The 23444-nt window shown below is 40.2% G+C and overlaps 1 protein-coding gene across 1 annotated transcript in view; it reads right to left on the bottom strand.

Moving 5' to 3' along the window:
* The window catches only part of arhgap10 (Rho GTPase activating protein 10), a 45352-nt gene that overhangs the window by 3437 nt on the left and 18471 nt on the right, over positions 1-23444 (bottom strand). Inside the window, exons 10-21 of the mRNA XM_087173213.1 lie at positions 23277-23431; positions 23026-23068; positions 22846-22914; positions 22176-22250; positions 19262-19346; positions 17163-17221; positions 15534-15639; positions 13715-13874; positions 11035-11176; positions 7242-7407; positions 1651-1746; positions 135-226 (exon numbers count right to left, since the gene is read on the bottom strand). Of these exons, the coding sequence (XP_087029339.1) occupies positions 135-226; positions 1651-1746; positions 7242-7407; positions 11035-11176; positions 13715-13874; positions 15534-15639; positions 17163-17221; positions 19262-19346; positions 22176-22250; positions 22846-22914; positions 23026-23068; positions 23277-23431 (1248 nt within the window). The remainder of the gene's footprint in view (positions 1-134; positions 227-1650; positions 1747-7241; positions 7408-11034; positions 11177-13714; positions 13875-15533; positions 15640-17162; positions 17222-19261; positions 19347-22175; positions 22251-22845; positions 22915-23025; positions 23069-23276; positions 23432-23444) is intronic.

The following is a 23444-nucleotide window of genomic DNA, read 5'->3' as shown; positions in this document are numbered from 1 at the left end:
CCCCCCCCCCCCACTCCCCCCTCGTCTCCTCTCTCTGTTCGATTGAAGATCAGATTGGGTGTTCGGTTTTCCTCCAAATCCAATATGCCAGGGCTGGTTCTGAGTGAGCGACTGGTGTAGGCGATAACACTTACCGGCGTTGAATATTGCACCGACCTGGAAGGAGAGCTCAGAGTCGTGCTCAGCCTCACATGGGTACACTGCCTTGGCTTTCCTGCTGGTGACACTGAAAAATGAAGGCAATCAGTGAGCTGGCGGAGCTTTGAGGAGGATTACTGCATAGTTCAATCTGGGCCTGGGGCCTGCTTGTTCATTCACTCACTAGCCTGAAACAGCAGAAATGGGCCAGGCTGGAAAATAAGCAAAAGTACTAAGAGAGGAGCCGGGTTACTACACACACTTGTCTTGCCCCATCTCCCGTCTGGACGGACTAGTGAGTGAGTCAAAACACACACACACACGTGCCTGTGTGCGCGCACAAACACAATAAGATGCAGCACTGTTTGTAGCAGGTTTTGTATGACCAAAAAGGAAGGGACACACCGGGTTCGCGCAGCAGACAACCATCTATGGTGAGATAATTAAAAAGTGGCGAGGGGATTTTAAAGTGGGTTTCACACAAACAGGTAGAATAGAAATCTGCCTCCACTGTGCTTCAGCTTTTAGATTCACATTTGTGAGCTTAGAAGCAGCATTTTAAATCAGTTTGATGTAAAAGAGCGCCGTCAAAGAAACCATATTCACTGCTCTGTAAAGGTTAGTAAAAAGCTATATTTATGCCACTCCGTTCCCGAAAACATAAAAACTGTTTCCACAGAAAGGTTGTTTTGCCAACCATTGCAAACCGTTATCTCGAATGCCAGCAACATTACCATGTAGAAATTGTGCCTTCAACACATGATGCCCTGATAAATATTTCATATTCTTTCTGCAGCGCAGCAACAATGTAGGATGAGAGAGGAGAAAGAAGATATACAAACTGAAAAAAAAAGTCTGTGGTCACAGAGTTGTCAATACTACAATGTTCAGCTGAGTTCCTGAATTCAGAATTTTGGAAGAATGCACTCTTGTGGAACCGCATTTGGAAAAATGAGGTTTGTATTTATATGAAAATAACATTAATAGATTGCCAATAGAATGACCGAGCTGTTTGCAATTACTTCAGCAACTTCTGAAAGCAATGAAAATGAATTCATCATTTATTCTGAAGGAAGCAGAGCAAAAGCTCAGTGTAACGGACAGACTTTCTACACAGTGCCATTCAGTTCACTCATGAGCTTGTGTGTGTGTATCGGGTGTTTGACAGAAAGAGAAACTTGCTGCTCCCGCTAAAGCCAAGAGTTGTGTTGCATTAAAATCCCTCAGAGGTAAACTAAATCATAAGATAGGTGAATATATGATGTGAAAAGTGAGGGAAAAATATGATGTGCAAGACTGCATGTAGATTTTAGATGAGTGAGGGAATCGGTGGTTCTTTTGAGCTAACATGCAAGATAAGACGGAAGTAATGGAGCAAGTGAATGAAAACGGAGAGAGTGAAACAGTCTCAGAGTGTCTCCGAGTGTGACATTTAACCAATCAGAGTGAAGGAAAACAAATACAGGAAGGAAAGTAGCAGCAACAGAAGGCAGAGAGGGAACCCAGTCTTACCTCTCCTCTGGCTTTTCTTTATCCGAGGCAGGTGTGTTGGCAGCAGGTGGGCTCTCTCCTGAAGGTCCAGGAGTGGACGACGAACCTGCTGTGGCTCTGCAAATAACAACAAACGCACCACAGTGTGTTAAAATGTTAACAGACACTGTGTTCTCATTCATGGTTAAATCATTCAGTATTGGTTGCAACTACACTAAATGGTGGAAGCAGAGCAACAAGTGAGCTAAACCTGTTGTTATGGAGACAAGGTGAGAGAAATTTCTACACCAGTCCACTGCTTCATGACGGTGGGAAGTTAAACTAAAAATTACACTTGGGTGTAGTTTAGGTCATAAATATTAATAAAACATTAAAATGCAGCTAAATTTGAAATAAGAGTAATACATCACACATCACACTTGAGTCACCTTGACGAAGAACACATTTTTGTTCTTTTTTCATTCTACGACACAGCAGCTACCTCCTTTTCATTGGGATAAATCTACAGCCTGCACACAATGAGAATTAAAAAAGAGAAACAGACTTTCATATATTAAATCATCCCTTCTACTCCATCTGCCAAAAAGCCTCTTCAAGAGAAGTGACTCTCAATCATTGCTCATATTAACTGGAAAGGTAAACTTAAAGAGCACCTTTGATATATTTCTCTGGAAATCTGATATTTCCACTGCAAAGACTTTATCTGCTCTTCTGTTATGCTTTTGAAACTTCTCATTCTAAATAACACAGGCCAAACAGTAACATTAGAGTTTGACTATCTGGCTCAAATGTAACCTGGACTGATTCTCAATCCCAACCTGTCAACTTCTCTTAAACAGGCTTGTTATCTAAAAACAGACCAGACTGATAACAAAATTCTCAGCCTAAAATCATTAGGACTGACTGTATCTGTAAAACACAGAGGCACTGGATTCAGAATTAAAGATGCAAACAGGCATGAATTAAACATGATGTTTGAATTCAGGAAGAATATTCATACACGGGCAGTTATTTGCTTCTCTGTTCAGAGAACAGCCAAAAATAAAATTGTAATTTAAACCTACGTGCAACCACCACTAAGAATCACATCAGAAGAATGAACTCCATTGAGCTGTAGAGGAAGGTCACTTGAAATTGAATACATTAAAAACCATCCTGACGGACAAAAGATAACTGAGCCTCATCAGTACCATCAATGCATAACAATGTGGCCGCGTCCAGAATCTGAATAGATGGACCATAACAGATCTACTCCCATTCACATGCTGCGAGAGGTCACTTGACGGTTTGATGAGTAAGAAAATGATGTGAATCATACGCTATGGTCTTGACACTCATTAGATCTGAACACCTATGGGACATTTTTGGACAGATGTGCTTGACAGTGCTCTTCACCATCATCAAGAAAACTCAACACTGAGGGAATATTATTTGGAAAAAGAAAAGGTGTTCAAGTTCCATACATGCACATACATTCCATGCTTACAGTAATGTGCGTAACTTGTGCATGTGTAAAGTCAACTAATAACACTCAAACACGTTGACCATAAGCTTTAACTGTTACAGTGGTAGCTGTGCTTTACACTCGCTGTTGTCAGTGCCAATGAGTGTATGGTCGACCTACAGGATGGAAGTAGGGGTCCTGGTAAAGGCAGAGTGGAGCAGAGGAGAGCAGGATACTAAGCCAGGCATCCCTCTGTGTTCCATGCCTGCCCCAGGGCCAGTGCTAATACAGCACATAATGAGCAAATTGCTCCTAGCTGCCGCTCCCATAGAGACGTTAATAAAGGCAATTAGAGGGAGCAGCTGGGGAGGGGCTGGAGGTTGAGAGGATGTTGTGAATAGTGGTTACGTTGGCACTGGTGAGGGAGAGAGCGAGAGACTGCCTTAAGGGAGGACACGGTAGGGGATCTTATGTGGACATAGGTGGAGGTGAAAACACAGTTTCCCTCTGCACTGCTTCTTCTCTCTGTTTCTTCCCCTGCCTCCCTCTCCGAGCGCTTGTCCATCCCCAGTGGTGGCTGTTCCGTTTGGGCCTGGCCTGACTGTAGGTGATTTATAGCTCTGCAGCAGTGTGGGGCCACTGTGGTGCTCAGCTGCTCCACATCAGCATGGGGGGACAGTGCGCTGCAGTGCAGCAAATCCACTCATTAACCTGGGCCCAGGCACAACCACTGTCTGCCTGGGTCTCAGCCAAAAGGAGGGAGAGCAGAGGAGCACCAATATTTCACCCACCTGCAGGTGAACCCACTCACATACAGAGAAACCCCCTATATAAGATGATATAAAAACAGAAAATGCATGTACACACACACACACACACACACACACACACACACACACACACACACACACACACACACACACACACAAGAAAAGTTATCAACACATCCATCTAACTGCTTATTTCAGCTGGAGGAGGATTATACAGATCCTTGAAGATTTTTTTTTAATAAACAGATATCTAAATAATTATAGAATAAACAGTTAGAGGAAATCAGTGCATGCCACATGGCTGCCCTAGAAACTTGTTAAATGTACCAGAGGTAAATGGATTCATCCCAAAATTGCTCTAACAATTACAGCTAAGCCAAACCGAGGGAAATCGTTTGCCATTTCTGTTCAACAAAAATAGCATCAAGCTTTGAATTGCTCATCCGTTGTTTTTACCCATCATAGACCTAGCTAAGCTTCTTCTGTAAACATGATTAAATACAGTAAATGGGGACTCATGTGAAAATGCACTGTATGTGAGGCCTGAATGAAAATCCCCCCTCCAGATGTTAGTAATATTTGTAACAAGTTTTTAAGAATATTAAGTTTGAAGTTGTGAGGAATTTTAATAGTTACAAATATAATATACAGAGGAAATTCTATCTTATTACATAAAAAAGCATCATATCAAAAGTATTAAATTACACTGTGAAAATCCAATTCCAAAGTAAACTGTAACTGGAGGTCTTTTGGTTTATTATTTTAACCATCAAGGTTATCGCACTGCCAGGTTAGTAGCAGGGAGAAATTCATCAACAGAAGTGGACTGCTGCTTCTCATTATTGCAGGAATTTCACCCTGCAGCATCCAGGCCTCGTTGATCCTGGCGGGGAGCTAACACAGGGATGAACAGGGCTATCAGCTGTCTTTCTACTAAAGGAAGAAGGGCAGTGGTGGGATTTAGTAGTGTTTCTAGTAGAAGGTGGGATCAAACCTACAGCCAAGATGCCCGCCCAGCCACCGCCAGTTTGGGTGGGCAGGAAATAAGCTCTGATCCACCATTTTATGATCCACAGCTGTCTGCCAGGGAGAGGCATGGAGGGCTGGAGGTGGGGCGGGGGAGAGGGAGAGGGAGGAAGAGAGGACAACTTCATTGGGCAGGACTTGGGGCAACAGCACCAATGGGAGAAACTGTTACTGAATTTAGGGAGAAGAGGAGTAATGAGGCGTGACATTGAAGATGACGGAGATGATAAATCATGCCACAGTCCACAAAGAGTTATTGCATGATATAGCGACTCAGGATGCATTTGTGTATGACCAGGCAGATTCTGCTGCAGCAATCTTGCAGGAAAGTGACTAAAATGTGCTGTTTTCCAGGTGCACTTTTGAGCACACCAGAGTGCAGATAACACATTCCTGAGAGTGGCTGGAAATAATCTAGGAAATGCCACCCCTACTGCTCCTTTTGGCTAGGACTGAACCCGAATCCCTGGGTTCCAGGCCAGAGAGGTGCTGTGCTAACAGGTCTCCACCATCTCACATGCTAAGATTTATGAGTGAACAAAGCCAGGGCGACACCCTGTGACATATGGCGCAAGTCTTCATAAAGGGACAGGGGCTGAAGCTATAAGGGTAAACAAGATGAATATCTCCCCAATGTCAATACGATTTACACGGCCAACGCACGGCCACCTGTCTCCCAAACAAATAAGAGCTGAGATTTACGACCTCCTCCTGGTTACTCCTTCCGTCCTCCAACATGATGCCACATATGTGGGAAAAAAAAAAAAAAAATGCCCACAGGAAAAAAAAGGAGTTGGTTACATAATTAATATAGAGCCTTGTCTGTCTAATCCTGCAACTTAGAGAAAACGCTTGATACAAAAAGGCCTACACACACACACACACACGGTCACACAGACACACAGAGGTCAGTGCGAGACAAACACATTGTCCTCTGTCAGGTTGTGAGGTAGATTTGTTTTTATTTTACAGCTCTTTTCAGCTGATGAAGGGGAGAGGGGACACTGAATGAGAAAAAGTCTATTTCAAGGTGAATGTGTAGACATGACATAGCGGAGAGTCTAACATCTGCAGCATAACCCAATAATTTATCTCTCACATCAGCATTCAAGACAAGTCAGGGGCTGGAAACAACAAAAAGGACCAAGGACTTAGTAGAGAAAGTGAGGACAGAGAGGAGAAGCCAGAGAGAAGCACAGCAAAGCATCAAATCATTTTCCATCAAGTAGTAGTGCCAAGATGGAGAAAGAAGTAAAAACAGTAGTTGACATTTGACTAACAGCATAGGGGCTGAAACTGAAAATCAGTTTCACTATCAATACTATCAATAAAAAATTTACATGTCTTTTTGTCTTGCTCATTAATAATAACAATGGTTTCTCTTTGCTAAGTATGTTTTTCTTTACCAGAATGGAAGCGATAGAACTGGCCCTTACCATAAAGTTCAGGAAACTTTTACTGCTTCCTATGATGCAACATAGGAGTAAAAATGACTTGTGTTTGGATGCATTTCTGGGGAAGAAGAAACATCACTCAAACCGTGAGAGTTTTCAGAGCCACCATTTACTGGCTCTATTAGTATAGAGTATACTGCAAGCTAATAGAGGAAGGATTCACCCATCATTTTAGTCTGCAATATGAAACATAATTGACAGCTAAGCTAAGTTTCTGTCTGGTAAGAAGATAAAGATATAAAGCAGTGAGCATGCAGTGTTTTTTCCTTTTAAGTAAGTGTAAGTTAGGATGATCTAAAGCCATAACCCTTAACACTTTTATATAAAACAATAATAACAATTTCAAAAAGAAAAATATTACACGGATGAAACTCAAATCCAACTGTAAAAGTTCCATAGATTCTTCACCCTAATAACTTTAATACAAATGCTAATAATACTTAACATTGGTTGCAGACTTTTTAAATCACCACTAACATCTCTGATCTGCTCTGAATGAATTAAGTAAGTGAAACAATATAGAAATTAAAACTGATTATTAGGCAAGAACTGTGAGATCAATTAATTACAACATGCTGAAATCAAACACTAGTGATTGTTGTGACAGTTTACTTGATCTGATGGACCAGTGACAGGACTTTTAACATGAAGCATCGACATCCAACTTTAATTACGGAAGCAAAGTAGATGAAAACGGAACTAAATCAGTTAAGAGTCAAGTCAGGATAAATGAAGACCCAGCACCCTTAAAATCCCTGAATTTCAGTTCTATCTGCGATCCATGCAGTGTACATTTTCCGCTTTTAAATGAAAACCCTGTATTTTTTATTTGTGGCTTGTTTACTGTGGATCTGCTTACTGCACAACCAGCACCTGCATTTTGAGTGGTGCAGTCACATATTGATCTAAAGCACTCACCTGGAGTTGCTGCCTGAGCTGAGGCTGGAGTTAAGCGGGGTATGGTCACTCCTCTCTGTAGGCATCTCTGAGGCTGACGCTGACGATGACTGGGACGATACAGACTCATTGCTTCCCATTGATGTCTCATCTGTAGCTAGGCTGGAACAATCTGCCACTGGTGACACTTTGAGAAATAAAAAAACAAAACAAAAACGTGTGTTTTAATTTTATTCTACTGTAAAAGATTCAGCCTAGTTCAGCTTACTGATGATAGCTTGTCTCATAAAACAGCCTGATACTTTATCAATATACAGTGTAAACTAATGCTGCATCAACAAGAGACTTCATAAATCAAACTGCTGTCAAAACGGAGGAGATTCACAACCAAGTTTTTATTGTTCATAATAATACAATCCTGCGCTCATAGACAGGAACCTAAGAAACACAAGGGACATCCAAGCTCTTTTATTTCAATTTTACTGTCAAGTACAGATCTTGTTTTTGGGAGACTGGAGAGGCACACAAGGAACTGTTACTGTTAAAAAAGTAGTTTGTTTGAACCATTTCTTCTCTTTTCCCCCAACGAACACTTATCAAAACACTTACACCAGAGGTCCATAGTTATTAAGATCGAAATGGTGCAAGCCTTATGCCTAATTATTACTGAATGCCATAAAATATACATTCTTTAGTTGTTTATTATATTTTTTGTTCTTTAAAACTATTTTTACATTAATGGAATGATGCTAATAAATATAAAGTTCCTGCACATCTGCACAGGTGTTATGATTGATTAGACCACTGTTTCACTTTCCTCTATAAATTTGTTGTTTTATTGTTTTATGTCTTTTTAAAGCACTTTGTAGTTCTTGCTGTCTAGTATTAGTGTTTATAAAAAGTGAAGCATCCATATGATTTACTATTAAGCCTCTGCCAAGAGTGTTAATACATTGACCTGCTATTTTTACATTAATGGAATGACACCCATTAATATAAAAGTCCTGTACATCCGCACAGGTGTTATGATTGATTAGACATCAGGTTGAATATAGGTGGACCTATGCTGGGAATTGTATGAGGTCACCAATCTTCATGATAATCAAGATGTCATTTGTCCCATCCTTACAGGTATAACAGGAGGGAATGACACCCATTCATATTTGGGGAAAAAATTAAGCTCAATCTTTTAGCACATTTCAAAATTTAAAGCAGCTTTAATTGTTATTTTTAGAATAACAATGTATCAAACGACAATGTGAAAACAATGTGAGAATGAGACAGAAGATGCCTGTTAACAATGAACCTGCAGAGAATTATCATCCAAATCTGCAGCTCCACTCAGCTTTACAGAGCTTGATAGTAAGTTTAGCTGTTTGCAACTTTGCTGTTTTGGTTCACTCTGATCACTTTCAATGTGTCGCTCTCGGCTGCAGCATGCAGGTGTTTTCAGCAAAAATGCTCTGAAAACTGACTGGTCACCAAACAGTGGAGACACAGTAAGCAACTAACTGGTTGAGTTGGTAGAAACCAAAAACAGAGCTAAAAGAGGGCGAATGTTGGACTTACATTCACCAAGTGGCCAGAAACACCACTCCAAATTGACTATTGAATGCGTAAATTGCCCATCAATAAATAAAAATAAAACAAATAAACAACTGATGTGTAATCATCTCCTGAAAGATATGATTTGCCTGCACTGAAAAGTTTGCTAACAGAAAGACTGATTAATGCAGTTCCCTACGCATGGTACAGTGTCACGTCTACAGGGATATTAGACACATGTGGAGTCACACATAGACTCACAAGAGTCACATCCATACATAAATACTCCTCTCTCTTCCCCACTGCATCATCCTCAAATTTGCTTTTACCCTGTGAATGCTGAGACAACTTACTTTAAATCCATTATGGGGGACCCATATAAATGACACAAAGGTTAAAAAAGGATTATGCCTTTCATCCCTGATATTAAAATACCCCACGGTAAAAGCTGGCGCGAGGGAGGCAAAGAGAGGCAATCTGGTAAGCAGATTTAGGCTCCCTTGGTATTGTGGAGGGGAAGGGATTTGACTGGTCCCGGATCAGAACTTGCGGGAGTCACATTTGTTTGGGTCACCAGGTCAGGTGATCAGCTTGCCTGATGCACAGGCGTTCCATCAAACTTTAGAGGAAAGGAAACTGAATTTTAAGCATCTGAAACAAAGTAAACAAGGGCACACAAAGTCATAAATGCAAATCTCCCCACACAGTATTACACAGAGGAGGAAACTGAGTTCAGTGTGTCATCTGTTGATACTGCTATGCTTCACAGTGGTCACTAGGGAACAGACAGGCTAACCATGAGTGAGTGAGTGAGTGAAGTCAGAGCCCCACGGGAGTCGGTGGCAAGAAACTCAGCTGCCATTTAGGGCTGCCCAGTAATAGTCGACCAAATCCACCAAGTTTTGATTGGTTAGTTGGTCGCAGAGAAAAAAAAAAAAAAATCTAACTCCACAGGAAGTGGTGACACTCATTCAGTCATGGAAAGACATTGTTTACACATCTGGTTCCTGCAGTCATTAGATAGTAATATCGGGCAGGAACTCTAAAGTGTGAGATCATTTCAAGACAGTAAAGGACACCCCCAAGAAAGTGACATGCAAACTCTGCAGGCCAAAATTCACCACTCATTTGTTGACTTCAAACATGGCTTATCATTTGAAAGTAGCCTAACGTTAGCCCCCTAGCATTTCCGCTTGTCCCAACCTTAGATAACCTAGATAAATATGCAGTATTATGCTCATCCAAGTGTTTGTAGGGACTGGAGAAGCTAAAGCTAACTACTTTAGCTGCAAATGTGTTCATTTGTGCACATAGTGCAATTTTTTCTATATTGTGGTGATGCAAGTACAGTTGTGTGATGTTTTGAAATATATCAGTAAAATGTTACATACTGGTTGTTCTGACACATTCAGAATCATTACCACTTATGTCCGTAGCACAGTGGTTACAATGTTACTTATAATTACCTACTTGTTATTCATAGTTATTTCTCAGCCCTGGAAGTCAACATTTTTTCTAATGCCCCCCCAAAATACATATATTTATATAATTAAATGAGTACCATAAACATGCTTGACCTAATGATGCCTGGTCAACTAGGAAAATCTTTGGTCAGGGGAAGCTCTACCATTTTATTAGCAAAAACTAAAACAGTCTAGTACAGTAGTCTTGCAATAAATCCTTCACATAGGAAATAATATTTAGTTTTTGTTTTAACTGTTTTAGAGAAGTGTTATACAGTTTCTGCTATTTACATTGCCCTACATCTCTTTATTTATATCAATAATATAAATGAGGTGTGACTAATAAACTGGTATTTTATTTTGTATTTTGATAATGACGGCAAAACATTTTTTGTGCTAAATTTCAATTGTCAAATGTCACCAAGTTTTAAGCCTCTATGTGTGGGATTTGAAAATGTCAGACATGTGGTGCCCCCATTAGAGTCACAAAAGACACTATAGCAGATAGTAATACACTCTGTGCTACATAGCCCACTAGCTACATCTGTGAAAAATAGCGCAGATAAAAGTGACACAGCTCTGAAATCCACATATTCATCTGTTCTTTGTTAAAAATATGTTAACCGTTCTTAGCAATTGGTGCCACAGCTTCTGTATCTACTGAGAATGACCTCTTTGAGATGGATATGTTACTTGCTACTGATTGATTGTATGATCATATACTGTAAAGTCGTTTGCTGGACTCAGTTCCTTTAACATATTCAGAGGTGTGAAAATACATAGATGCACATGTGTAGATGTCTTACCATTCTGAATGTCTAGGGCTTGTGGATTGTAGACAGCCAGGGGCCGATTCTGTCGATTCAGCTTCTTAGACTGCCTTGTGGGAGCGGGGAATACTGGGGCAGCAGGTGAAAGAGGGCATGACTCTGGAGCATCTGCAAAGATCTGAATACACAGCAAATGAGTGAGTCTCTAGCAAGACTGAATGCACAGATTCTAAGAGTGTTGAGCTGCAGCAGCAGCAGCAGCATCATGTCCTCAACTGACCTCACTGAACGGGTTTTGAAACTCAGAGGCTGTATGTAGTGGTAGATGAATGGAAAAAGGCCATTTGCAGCCACAGCATGTGCTCCTAGGGAAAGCTGAGCAGCTCATTGATTGGACCCTAAAAACTGCATGTGAGAGGATTTTGTTTGTGCCAAAATAAACAAGAGTGGCTCCACATGTAACGCAATCACATCCCATCCAGAAATCTGGGTCTAAGTTAAGGTGACACTTCTCCTCAGAGAAATTGACCCACTCTCTGAAAGAGTGTAGAGTAAAATAAACAGAGTTTGGACTAAAGGAGGGCTGGCCAACTGGCGCAGCCTGTTTACACCGGGCCGTGTTTACATATAAACTTCAGATGTGGAGTTAAAAGAGAATAGGGCTGCAGAGGAGAGGAAGTCTCAGCAGAGCCTCCGAAAGGATCACAGACGAGGGAAGGGAGGAGAGAGAGAGAGAGAGAGAGAGAGAGAGAGAGAGAGAGCGAGAGAGAGAAAGTGGTAGAGTAAGTGAGACAGAGTGTGAACAGGAGAGGCAGACACAGAGGAGGGGGCATGAGAGAGAGAGAGAAAGTTTGTAGGAGAAAGGCAGATAGAAAAAGTGAGAAATCTGATATGGCTGAGAGTTTCTGCTGCTTCTCTCTCTCTCCCTCTCCCTCTCGCCTCTCTCTGCAGATGGAGGTGAATGTAAAACAGAGTCTACTGTTGGTATCTGGGGGTATCAACAGTCTGGAGTGGGACTCAGCTGTGAGGAAAGTTAATGCCTGTCTGTCTGTCTGCTCAACTTTTCCCCTCCTCTAACACGCTGTACTTTCCAAAATGCTCTTGCTGCATTCTAACACTACATCCTTTATCACCTGGACGGTGTTGGACACCCCTGGGTAGTCTGAGAGACGAGCAGTATACACTGCGCTGCTGGTGTTGTTTTAGCACATTTGTATACCCTGTAGGTTTTCACCCGGCCTCTGTATTCTTTCACACCCCGTTTTAGATTTGTGAGCTTGGGTGGGGATATTATTCACAACACACATCATCTCCCATTAATGAAACTGGAGGGGAAAAAAAAAAAAAAAATCACTAAAAGCTCCTGGTTTCATCTGATTCTACACAGAGTGCAGTGCTGCTCCAAACAGATTAGAAAACTAATCTCAAACCTTTTTTTTCTTTTGACACGGAGAATTATCCCCCTTTGAGGATTGATACCGATTAATGACATTCTGGGGAGATTACATGATCCCATGAACTACACATTATGAAACAACTCATAACCAAAATAAATGTATTTAAGAAGGCAAAGGACCTTCCAAAAATTATAAAATGTATATGATAATCTACAGAATAATCAACCGCCTGAAAATGAAGAGAGAACCATGTGTTTAATGCTGGTATAAGCACTTGGGGCTCCCCCTATTGGCTAGATTAAAAAGTTCTGGAAATTAAACTGCTGTCTAACTCCTGTATACCTTAATAAATGGGTGAAGGGTATGCTAGGTTAAGGTGAATGTGGTACCCGTCTCATTATCTGAGTACTTTATTGCTGCTCATTATTTTGTAGCGCAAGAAATAAATACAATATGCATATGCCCAAACAAACCACAAAGTACCCCATATATAATATGACACATTTTCATCGCTGGAACATTTGTTCAAAGAAGCTGACTTTAAGGTGGATTAGGCAAGATTTGTATGTGAATATAACTGCCTCAACAAACAGGACCCACAGAAGGGAAGAGCATCACATCCACCCTAATTGAGACTCTTACTCTGCCCAAATGAAATTCTGGTGTCAGGTACAGCACAGTGTGTGCACTTCTCCGCCAACAGAAACTGCCAAATCGAAACTTAAGAACAAAATACAAAACTTCAAAACAGTAGTGCGACAGTGGGAAAGCACTCTTTGCCAAGAAACCAGGACTTACAAACATTAGATTATAAGCTTTGCTGGCAGATTTATTATCCTCCAGTATCAAGTAATTACATGCTACTGAGGTTGGTAAACACAAAGGTGCTGTGTGCAGCTTACTGTTGTCATGTCACCTAATTCAGATTTCATTTGGAGCTATCGCTGTACCTTCTGTTGTCTACTTTGTCAAGCATTTAGTAAATAGCTGTGGATGGCAAGTGAAAACACAATTATACACAAAATACTGCAGTGACAGAGTGAACAATATAAGTACGTTCAGAGCAATGATGATTTGTCCAATCCGAAACAGATATTTTGGGGTAAAATAGAACATAATAACACAATAAAATGAGTTTTTTTTCTCTCTATTACTCTAGACGTGGTGCTGATAACCTCCACTTGAAGATGTAGTGCTACTAGTTGACACTTCTACTGTTGAGGGAGTGTTCAGTTTCAAGTGTATTACTGTTGTATTACTTTGTGATTGTACAATCAATACCGCACTGCTGTTTGGTAAATCCCAGTCCTGAGTGTTACCTTTTCATGGTGTTCAATGAGGATTTCCACCACAATGTTCTGGAACTTGAGATCCATGATGGCAGCAACAGTCTCCTCCTGTGGCCTCATTAATGTGGGGCCAAACACCACACCCAGGTTGGCCACGGTCATCAGGTTCTGTTTGCTGTGAGCCGCCACCCTGAGGAAGACAACAACTCACATTATAAACATTTTACATTTTAATCCAATTTACTTACTCAACTTCACTGATATGAACTTTTTTTTAAAACAAGGCAGGAAAACATGGCAGAACTAATGTACTCTAACTGTAATGTATCACTATTTAAAAAAAAAAAGAAAATGATGCCAAAAATAAAAAAATAATAGCAAATGTCAATCATGATGTGGCCACTGCCTGAAAAAAACACTGCTGATTTACAATGCAGGTTTTCACCCTTGAAATTCTTTACTAGAGGTGGTAAGCCACCCATTTATTGACGAAACTCATCTTGTGTTTAACTTAGTTAGTAGATATCGGCCAAAACGCTGTCCACACTCAATGGCATTTGCTATATAAAATTGTACGGGCCACACTTCCTGGGCAGGTAATCATTCTTGTTGACATTTTTATTTTTAATTTCCCAATAATATAAAAATAAAATCCCTAGTGCTCTTCAAAGTTATACACATGCCACTGAGGCTTTCCTCACATATCCCAAACACCACTATGAATGAGTCTGACATATCAACAGTGCTGAAATACAAACAGGTCAGGGCTGGTCTACCTCACTAGATGATATCTTAGCTCAGGAAGGATCAGTGTTTTATTAAATGTCTTCTACAACCATTTCAAAATTGGGACACCTTCAGTAAATGGAACTTTATATTAGGAGGTCAAAAAAAGTGTAGAAAAACCTTTATTTGAAGAAAAAGTTTTATGGACAGGTGAAGAGATTTCACACTCAAAATATGATGATATGCAGTGCATCTGCAAAGAGACAGTTTAAATAGCTTCAAAGGATGCCTTTGAAGACAAAAACATTGGTGACAACTCACATTTATAACATCTCTCAAACCATTTCAGATAGGAGTGTGAAATTCTGGCTTTGCTTCCTTCCCCTGCAGGACATGCACACACGCCAGCTTCAGAAAAATATTCGAGTCTCTCCAGTCTGGAGAATTTCACGCTGGATAATCCAAATTCAATTTCAATAGTGCTGCCTTTTTACCAGAGCCTGATTCTGCTGTGGGTTTCTATGAAATAAGATCCACCAGACTTTCACTGCCTCAGGGAAGAGGGATTATTTACTTATCTTCAATTTGCTCATATTTAGTTTATAAAAAGCTTGCTGAGGTAAAACCTTGTAATGTTAGCTAACATTATTTAAATCTTTCCTCCTATCTAATCTCACAAATGGAGTGATGCACAATAGTGGTCCGTCCAGGGGTGTATAGAGTAATCTCAAGAGAGGGCTTAATTTGAGTGGTCCATTTCATTTCCCTTCACTGGTGGGCTGCAGAACCGCATGCTGAACAGGTACCGTAAGCTACACAATCCTCCTCCAACAAATTTAAATATATACCAAAATGACCCAAGAAAAGGCAAAAAAAATAAATAAAAAATGATGCGATGCTAGTGGCATCAATTTTCTTACCCAGCAGTCACTGAGTAGACGGAGAAGAGATGGAGTGACAGCAGGGAAGGGGGAGTGAAGAGAGTGGGAGTGAGGGAGAGAGAGAGAAAAAGCATGTGGAGTGAGAATGAGGAGACAGACAGGAAGAGCAGAAAGAGAGAACTCAGAGGGAGAGAGGGGGTGGAGATTGGGTGAACTATGACCAAGGAACTATGAACACTCACTTGGCCAGATGCTTCATAAGCAGCCCGAGGACTTGTCGATTCCTCTCCGGGAGTTTGTGGACCAGGCAGTGGACGGCTTGGATGCGAGACTCTGGACTACCACCCTCTGTTCAAACGCAGAAGCAGCCATACAGTCGAATTAAACTACAAGGATTTCTCTGTGCTCCTGAGGTGGCAAAGAGCCAACGCAGCTGAGACTGAATACTGTACAACATTAGCAAACAGCAAACTCAAAGAGATGATGATACACTTGAGCAGCACACAACACACCAAATAAGTCATTTAGAGGAGATATTGAACCCTCTAGTATTTCAATAGCCCCAAAAAACTGTTTTGAGACATTCTGGAAAATTTTAAATTGCAAAAGTTAGTGGACCTTTAAGAACACAATGATCCCAGACAATAACCCTTAAATATAAGGGGTTAAACATTACAGGATGATATATTCCAGTTTAAATAAGTGAGGAAGAGGTGTGATGGTGATATATGGTCTGAAGCCTCCCAGAATTTGGCAGCAGGGACCACTATGCTGGCAGAGGAGATAGCTTTACGTTACTGTCGCTTCCATATAAAGGGGTTGTGTTAAAACCCCCAAGATCATCTCTTAAACATTTCCTCACACATGGGCATCTGACCGCCCACACACAAACACATACACACTCATACACAGACACACAAAATATCATTACTATGGGAACGACAAGGATTTAAACATGGAAAAAGCTTCTTATGGATGCTGTCACCCATCAAAAAATATTCATTGCTAATCCACTTTTTCCCCCTCGTTATGAGGGCATTGCGAGCGCCTGATAAAAATGTCAACCTGATCCAATTAAAGCACTTGTTGTAATAAGATTCAAGTTTGGCTTGCTTTGAAAACATTTCATACAGAAATGATGTTATGTGGGCGAAAAGAAAGAAATGTGTATTTTGCTGTTCAAGGTCACTGGACCATTTGAGGGTATGCAAATTACAGCATATTTGCCATTTTAAACCTTTTATCCCTAACTTTTAATGGCTTATTTGGCCACATATTCTTTTTTTTAGCAGCACTTAAAAACAGGTCGAAATTATAAGAATGCGGGCAGTAAGCTCACATGGGCTTCTTGAATATGTAATAAATGTCAGAAACTGTGTTGTAAAACAGTCAGAAATGGCACAAAGTATGTCTAAGCCAGCGAAGACAGCTGAAAGGCTCTTTGGTAAACTAGAAATCAACTACAAATATATTTAGTGCAGAGAGTAACAAGTTATTGAATCTGAAAGTAAAACAGCATAAAACATTGGGCTTTTCAAGAGACCACTGTCATGTGAGGACAACTGCAGATACATTCTATTAGCATTCAAGACCACACCACCACACACAGCTTTCAGACTATGCATGCTTAAGATGGTTGACCACTATGACCCACATTCCCTTAAAAGATTGGTAAGAAGTAATTTAAAGGTGTTTAAACTGTTTTTCACTTCAATGCATGTTTTCAATAACTCACTGAAGAAGAAGAAGAAACCACTGAATACCAGTGCTTGAACTGATGAAATGTTCATTTTGGGCTGATGAATGTATACATTGTTGTTTGTTTATGATCTGAACTCAGATGTGGGGGTATAAAAGTTGGTCAAACTTACTCGCAGGGCTGATGAACTCTTTGTAAAGTCCATAGGTCATCAATGGCTCAGGAAGGCTCCTTCAGAGGAGAGAGTGAGAGAAAGAGAGAGGGGGTGAAGTGGGGGGTTGACGGAGAAGGAGAGTTGAAGTGAGCGAGGGGGGACAGAAATAGCCAGCACACTGTTTTATAGGGTCTGCACACAGCAATGATTAATGTGGCCAGGCCAGGGGATGGAATTAGATGGTGCACGCGTTGAGATAACCAAGTTCATCTGAAGGTACTTTCACACTGCAGCTGGCCAGTGGCCAGACGTACTTAGCCTCAGAGGAAACTGAGGAGTCTGACCCTGCTTTATTCCAGCAGGCCATACACAAAGTAAAAGACAAGTCAGTGCAACACTGAACATGGCTTAATATAATACAACAATATTAATATACCATGTTAGATTAAATAGTGTTTCAAAATTTGTAAATGTTGTGGTAAGTATTGCCCAAATGAAAAGGGTCAAAGTTTAATATTAGTAAATCACACCACAATCTTGACCTCACTGAATAGGACTTGTCATTTACAGTAGCATAGTAGCACTTTATTGTTAACGGCAGTTAAAGTAAAAGAGAAATTAAATAGGAACAATCACTATTTCTTATTTGATTTTTTTAGCACACTGCATCAAACATATGAGTTACTCATTCAACAAAAGAACAGTGCATCGGAACTCTGAATAATGAGACAGACTTACATATATAACTGCTCATATTTACCGCATGTCAATATCAATATTTTGTGAATATTTTCACTGTGTTTGTTCAACAAATTCCAAAGCCGTGTTTCAGTGAGCAGAACTTAGCTTTCTTTTAAATTACCAGAGCCAACTCAATTTGTTGCTAACTGCACTTGTTTACAAAAACAAATTGGCATTTAACAGCTTCTTGCAGCCAAACTATATTTTTAATCTTTGAACTTCACCCTCACTATCTCTCAACCTGGAAGGAGCCAGTGGATGTGGAACAGGCGCACAGTAAGCAATGTGAACTCACAAGGAGTTAATTATACAAAGGCACTTTGCATAATTAACTCTGTTGCCATTTTATAAAAGACAGAGCCGAAAATGAATGAAATGTTTCATATTCAAGTCAACAGAGGGGCTCGATCATATTCATCAAAAGAGTGAGTTGTCTCAGTTCAGAAGTGGATTTGCTTTTACATACAGAAACGCTAAACAACGCAGCGTGTTGTGTTTACATGCACACTGGTATCCAGGTTATTGGAGTATCCTATTCATGTTTTGCACATGTAAACAGCTTTGAGAAACCTGGATATACTACTGTACCTGGAGTACTCCTACAGAAACCAGGACACTTTGGCATCTATACACCATATCCAGGTTGCTAGATAATGGATAACACCATCTCATAGTGGCTGAGATGGTGAGAGATCAAGACACACATGCAGGCAGACCATCAGAAATCTAGATAAAGTTATGATCATGTACACAGGGAAATGAATAACCAGGTTTTTCATGTTCCATGTAAACGCCATGAGTACAATCAAAAAGAGGATAAGGCTCAATACCAGGATACTAATACACGTGTAAATGCACTCAGTGAGTGTGTAAGATGAATCAAAATGATGAAGTATGCACCGAGCACTGACATCTCTGAGTTAGTCAAGTCACGTTACATTCTCTGTTTAAATGTATTTATATACAAAGACAAAAATTACAAAACTTAACTTTTAAATCTCCAAATATGTATGGAAGCCATATTAGTGAAAATGTACAAGTTCATCGGTACTAACTAGGTAGAAATCAATGTTTTGGAGCTCAGATTAACGATTATTTTCATTATTGATAAATCTAACATATCAACAGTCCAAAAGACAAACCATAAGATATTCAGTTTACAATCATATATGACAAAGTAAAAAAAATCTAATATTCACATTTTGAGAAGCAGAGAATTCTGATTATTGAGATATTTTCTTTAAAAATAACTACAACAATTAATCAAACACTAAATTAGTTACTAATTAACTTCTCTGTCAAACAACAAATTGATTAATAGACTAATGCAGTTTTAGGTGGCTCACATGAGTGTATTTCACCACAATGATCCTTACCTCAGATAAAGCTTCAGTGCACTTGTTATTGTCTTAACGTCCCAGTCCACGCTGGTAGACAGATCCACTTCATTGCTCTTCTCATCTGAATGAATTCCAATCATGCAACATATCATTACTAAAAAATTCACTGACTGAGGAATTTACACAAAGGCACTGACAAACTATTCTTTTCATGTTAGAAATAGCCAAGGACTGCGTGTGATTTTGTGATCAGCTGAGAAAAGCTAAATATGTAATATAAATATGTAACTTGCAATTAGCCATGTGAGAGTAAAAGCATTGCTACTAGCCGCAGGGGTCGAGTCGGGCCCCAGTGGATATGGAAGGAAGTTACAGCTTCTGTAGAGGGCTGCTGGTTCTATACTCATTACAAGTTTAATTAATCCCATACTACTTCTCTCGCTCCACAGGGACTCTAGGGCTGTGTTGTGCTGAAAATTCAGGGGGCTTCACTCACACCTTTAGTAACATCTGATGAATTACAGAGAATCTAGAGGTGCAATGTGCCAGTGAAGTGTTTTGAGCTAGACACATGTAGTATACACAGCCTGGGTCACCACACAGACTTCAGCTTCGTGGGTGGTAGGTGGTCTGTTCTGGTCCTGGAAAATTTATTTTTTTGATTTCATTTATACACTGCAGCCAGGAGGACTGTGTTTCTCTGGCTGCTCTGTCCACAAACTGACCTGTCCAATATCAACTTCTGAAAGCAAATGTTTTTGTGGAGTGTTTGTAGCCACAGGTGTGCCTCTGTGTGTGAGATTGATGGGGTCTGCTCAGGCTCTGTAGTCTGCTTTAGCACAGTCAGGTCTGTTGTTGGTTAGGTCAGGGATGCAAAAACATAATTTTGGCAGTAGCAGTTGGATCGGCATTGATTATGAAACTGCTAACCACAAAGCAGCAGCAAGGTCAAAGGTGTAAATTCTTTTTTATTTTACCTTTGTTTTTAGTTAAGCCCTTGGAGACATTACAGTACTGTGCGGTGATATTAACATAGTGGTTTAAGTAGGAACTGCAGCTCCCGTGACACTAAGATACAGAAAAGACCTGTGACAGAAGGTCAAAACAAGAGATACATTTTACAGATTAAACTTACTCCAAATACACTATGGGGTTTGGAAACTTGCAATTAAATTGATGAAAGCAATGCATGGATGTGTGACGCATGTGCTGCAGAGGCATGGAACAAAATGACAAAAGGTTTTTTGGCCTGTGATCCCTTAAAACAAAACAATGTCCACTTGCGACACTTCATCACAGGCTACTTAGTGTGTGAACATTTTTTTTGAATAATTTTTTTTGGAGGTAAATTTACTAATTCAGAGGATAAACAAGAGGAGATTGGGAACCGCTTGCCTAGAGGACCCAAGCTAACCAGGTGAGCTAAATCAGCATATAAACCTTCCTCATCACAAGTGTGGATCCTGAACTTAAAGAGACAATCACACAGTGTTAAACTATGTTTCTTGTACTAACCTTTTAAAAGTCATCAAAAGATGTCTCAAGATATTGTTCTCAACTGATATTGTCAAACGTAAGTAGGAAGCAACATAAACCTTTTCAGCATCTGGTCAGCTCTCTGGAGTATGTGAGCCAGCATGTTTGGAGACATTATCTGGTGTTTCATACATTCATGGTCACTTTAATGTGCCTAGCTCTGCAATTACATCCATAGAACTAAAACCTCTTATTCAGCAACTATTATAGTCATATCCCCATCAACACCACACATACATTCCCTTGCCACATACTGTACAACAGATGGGTCAGAGCTCACTTTAACAGTCTTCTTCCTGTTATACTGTTGCCTGACATTCAAAAGGTGCTGCTCTCTTTGTTTGTACTGTAATATGATGGTAGACTCATTTTCTATCACTGTGTCCTCTCTGATTGGACCCTGGCCATGTCTGTGGGTGAGAGATGAAAAGGAGGAGGAGTGGAAGGATCCAAACTCTTTCTTCAGGGTTTAAAGCTCACTTCACCCACACACCGTGAACTGTTGTATGCATGAAATGTTTCTGAATGTGTCTGTTTGTGTAGAACTAGTACTACCTCTGTCACACATATTAGTCATTTGAAGGATAAAAGAAAATGTTACATTCTGGGCAGCTTAATGAAAATATCCCATGTATTCTATATGGTCAATCAGTAATAAGTGCAAATAAAATCTGTAGTTTTCCTTAGAGGTATTCAGGCTTTAAAGAAACTTCTTAGAGTGCCGCAGCGGAGTGTTAATGGAGGCTACAGCATGAGTCAGCAGGTTGGGCGGCTGGAAGGTTTTGGAGAGGAAGTTGAGACAGGCTGGCGGCTGCCTGAGTTTGTTGTCATTCTGAACACAGAGCTGAAAGTGAGCTGGTGTCTGCTGGAGACAGCAGGAAACCAGAGAGCAGACAGGGAGCAATGGAAAGGACAGAGGACAAGATCTATAGAAAAGGAGTTGAGTAAAAGCGTTACAAGACAAGTGAGAGGCATAAAGGAAACTGAGAAAGCTGAAAGACAGACTTAGCGAGCCAACAGCACGTGAGAGGCTGTCTTAGCGGTGTGTTAATGAAGCAAAAGTCAGAAGGTGCAAGGGCACGGAAGAGAAAGACCCTTTCTGCTTGTCTGGGGGATATAAAACTGGATGGGAGTGAGGCAAAGATACACCCAGGCACTTGTTGCACTTTAGGGAGACATGGTACTGATAGGCTGAGTCATGGGCTGATTGCCAGTCACTATCTTTTTAATATCACCCCAACAGACACATCCATTACATCGGCACTTTCAACTAACTAGGGGCAAGCTAATATCACAGAGATAGTGCAGCAGCATATAAATTAAAATTTTAACTTTATTCAGCTTTGACCAGAAACTTTCTATGTGTGGTAATACATTCCCAGAACAGAAAGAAAAGAGTAGACTTTTAACTTACCAATCATTAATGAGAGGAGCTTCTGGACCTTGGAGCTTACCCCAACAACTCTGTACAAGCCTTGGTCATTAATACCTGATAAGTAATAATAGTAATAAAAAAACTTAGCATTTTCCTCATTGAAGTTTTAAAATGCATTATAGGAAATAACACACAAAGCAGACAATAAAAGCAATGCCAAACAAAAACAAACAATGAAATCATAAAGAATGAGGACAGAAAGTTATACTACATGTATATACTGACAGTCCTGAATGTAGAAGATATATAGCAGTTGCAAGAAAATGCCAATGCAACTCAAACCATTCAGTATGATAGATATTTCTTTATTTCCATAAAGAAAGATTTGGCATGTTGAGAGGAACTAGAAAAATTATTTTTTTGACTCAAAGAGGTCAGATAAGTAAGTGAAGACTGAAGCAAATTAATAAGAACTTGAGTGCTACGCACTGAAAGGTATTCATCATCCCCAGTGCAAGCTGTCTGCAGTACCTGTCAGTCAGCCTTTTGGTTCAATGATGGAGCATGTCTGCCACCTTGTGTGCATATAAAGACACTGCACCCATGTTACCTGTTACTACCCACGAATTCTCATGCTAATTTTACGCAAATAAATCACCTTGTAATTCTCTAAACTGAGCTTTTCAGTAATTGTATATCTGAAGCTCACCTCTTGTCTCTATGGCGCTGATGGAGTTCTTCACAAAACTCATACCCACGTCATCCAGCTGGGCATCAACTGCAGGTGGAAGAAAAAAAAAAGCTTTCAAAATGTGGCGAAGCATTATGCTCCTGACAATGAAATAATATCCTCTAATACATGCAAAGTCTGATACAGATAGATGCTTACTTCCTCTTTCTTTAGAATAAGTTCTCTCAAGGTAGTGTCCAATCTGTTTAAAACAAAGAACAAAAACAAACACAGGTTATAGGTTTATAAAAGTGAATAAAGTATTCTTAATCCTTGTCTTTTACAGTGACATGCAGGTTTATGGAAGTATATTAAACTAAAAGAGAGAGATGGCAGTTTAACAGAATACACTGAGGCAACATGAGCCGAGTGAGTGGTAGATGATGACATAGTAGAGGCGGCTGACTCACAGGTTCCTTCCCACCCATGGCCTGCATCCAGAACTTATGGTCATCCTCTGACAGAGCCTGTACTGTGAGCACCGTGCCTGGCCTGGGAGAGAGCCATGCTATTAGCAATAGGCAAAGCCTTAGAGTACAGTACATTAATGCATTACCGATGTCGGTGTCAATATAAAA

The sequence above is a fragment of the Seriola lalandi genome, unplaced genomic scaffold (assembly GCF_002814215.2).
Source record: "Seriola lalandi dorsalis isolate HSWRI2012SDOR001 ecotype SW California unplaced genomic scaffold, Sedor1 jcf7180002054125, whole genome shotgun sequence".
Taxonomy (NCBI): domain Eukaryota; kingdom Metazoa; phylum Chordata; class Actinopteri; order Carangiformes; family Carangidae; genus Seriola; species Seriola lalandi.
Note: the sequence above shows the minus strand (reverse complement) of the source record. Positions and strands in the feature narration are given on the sequence as shown.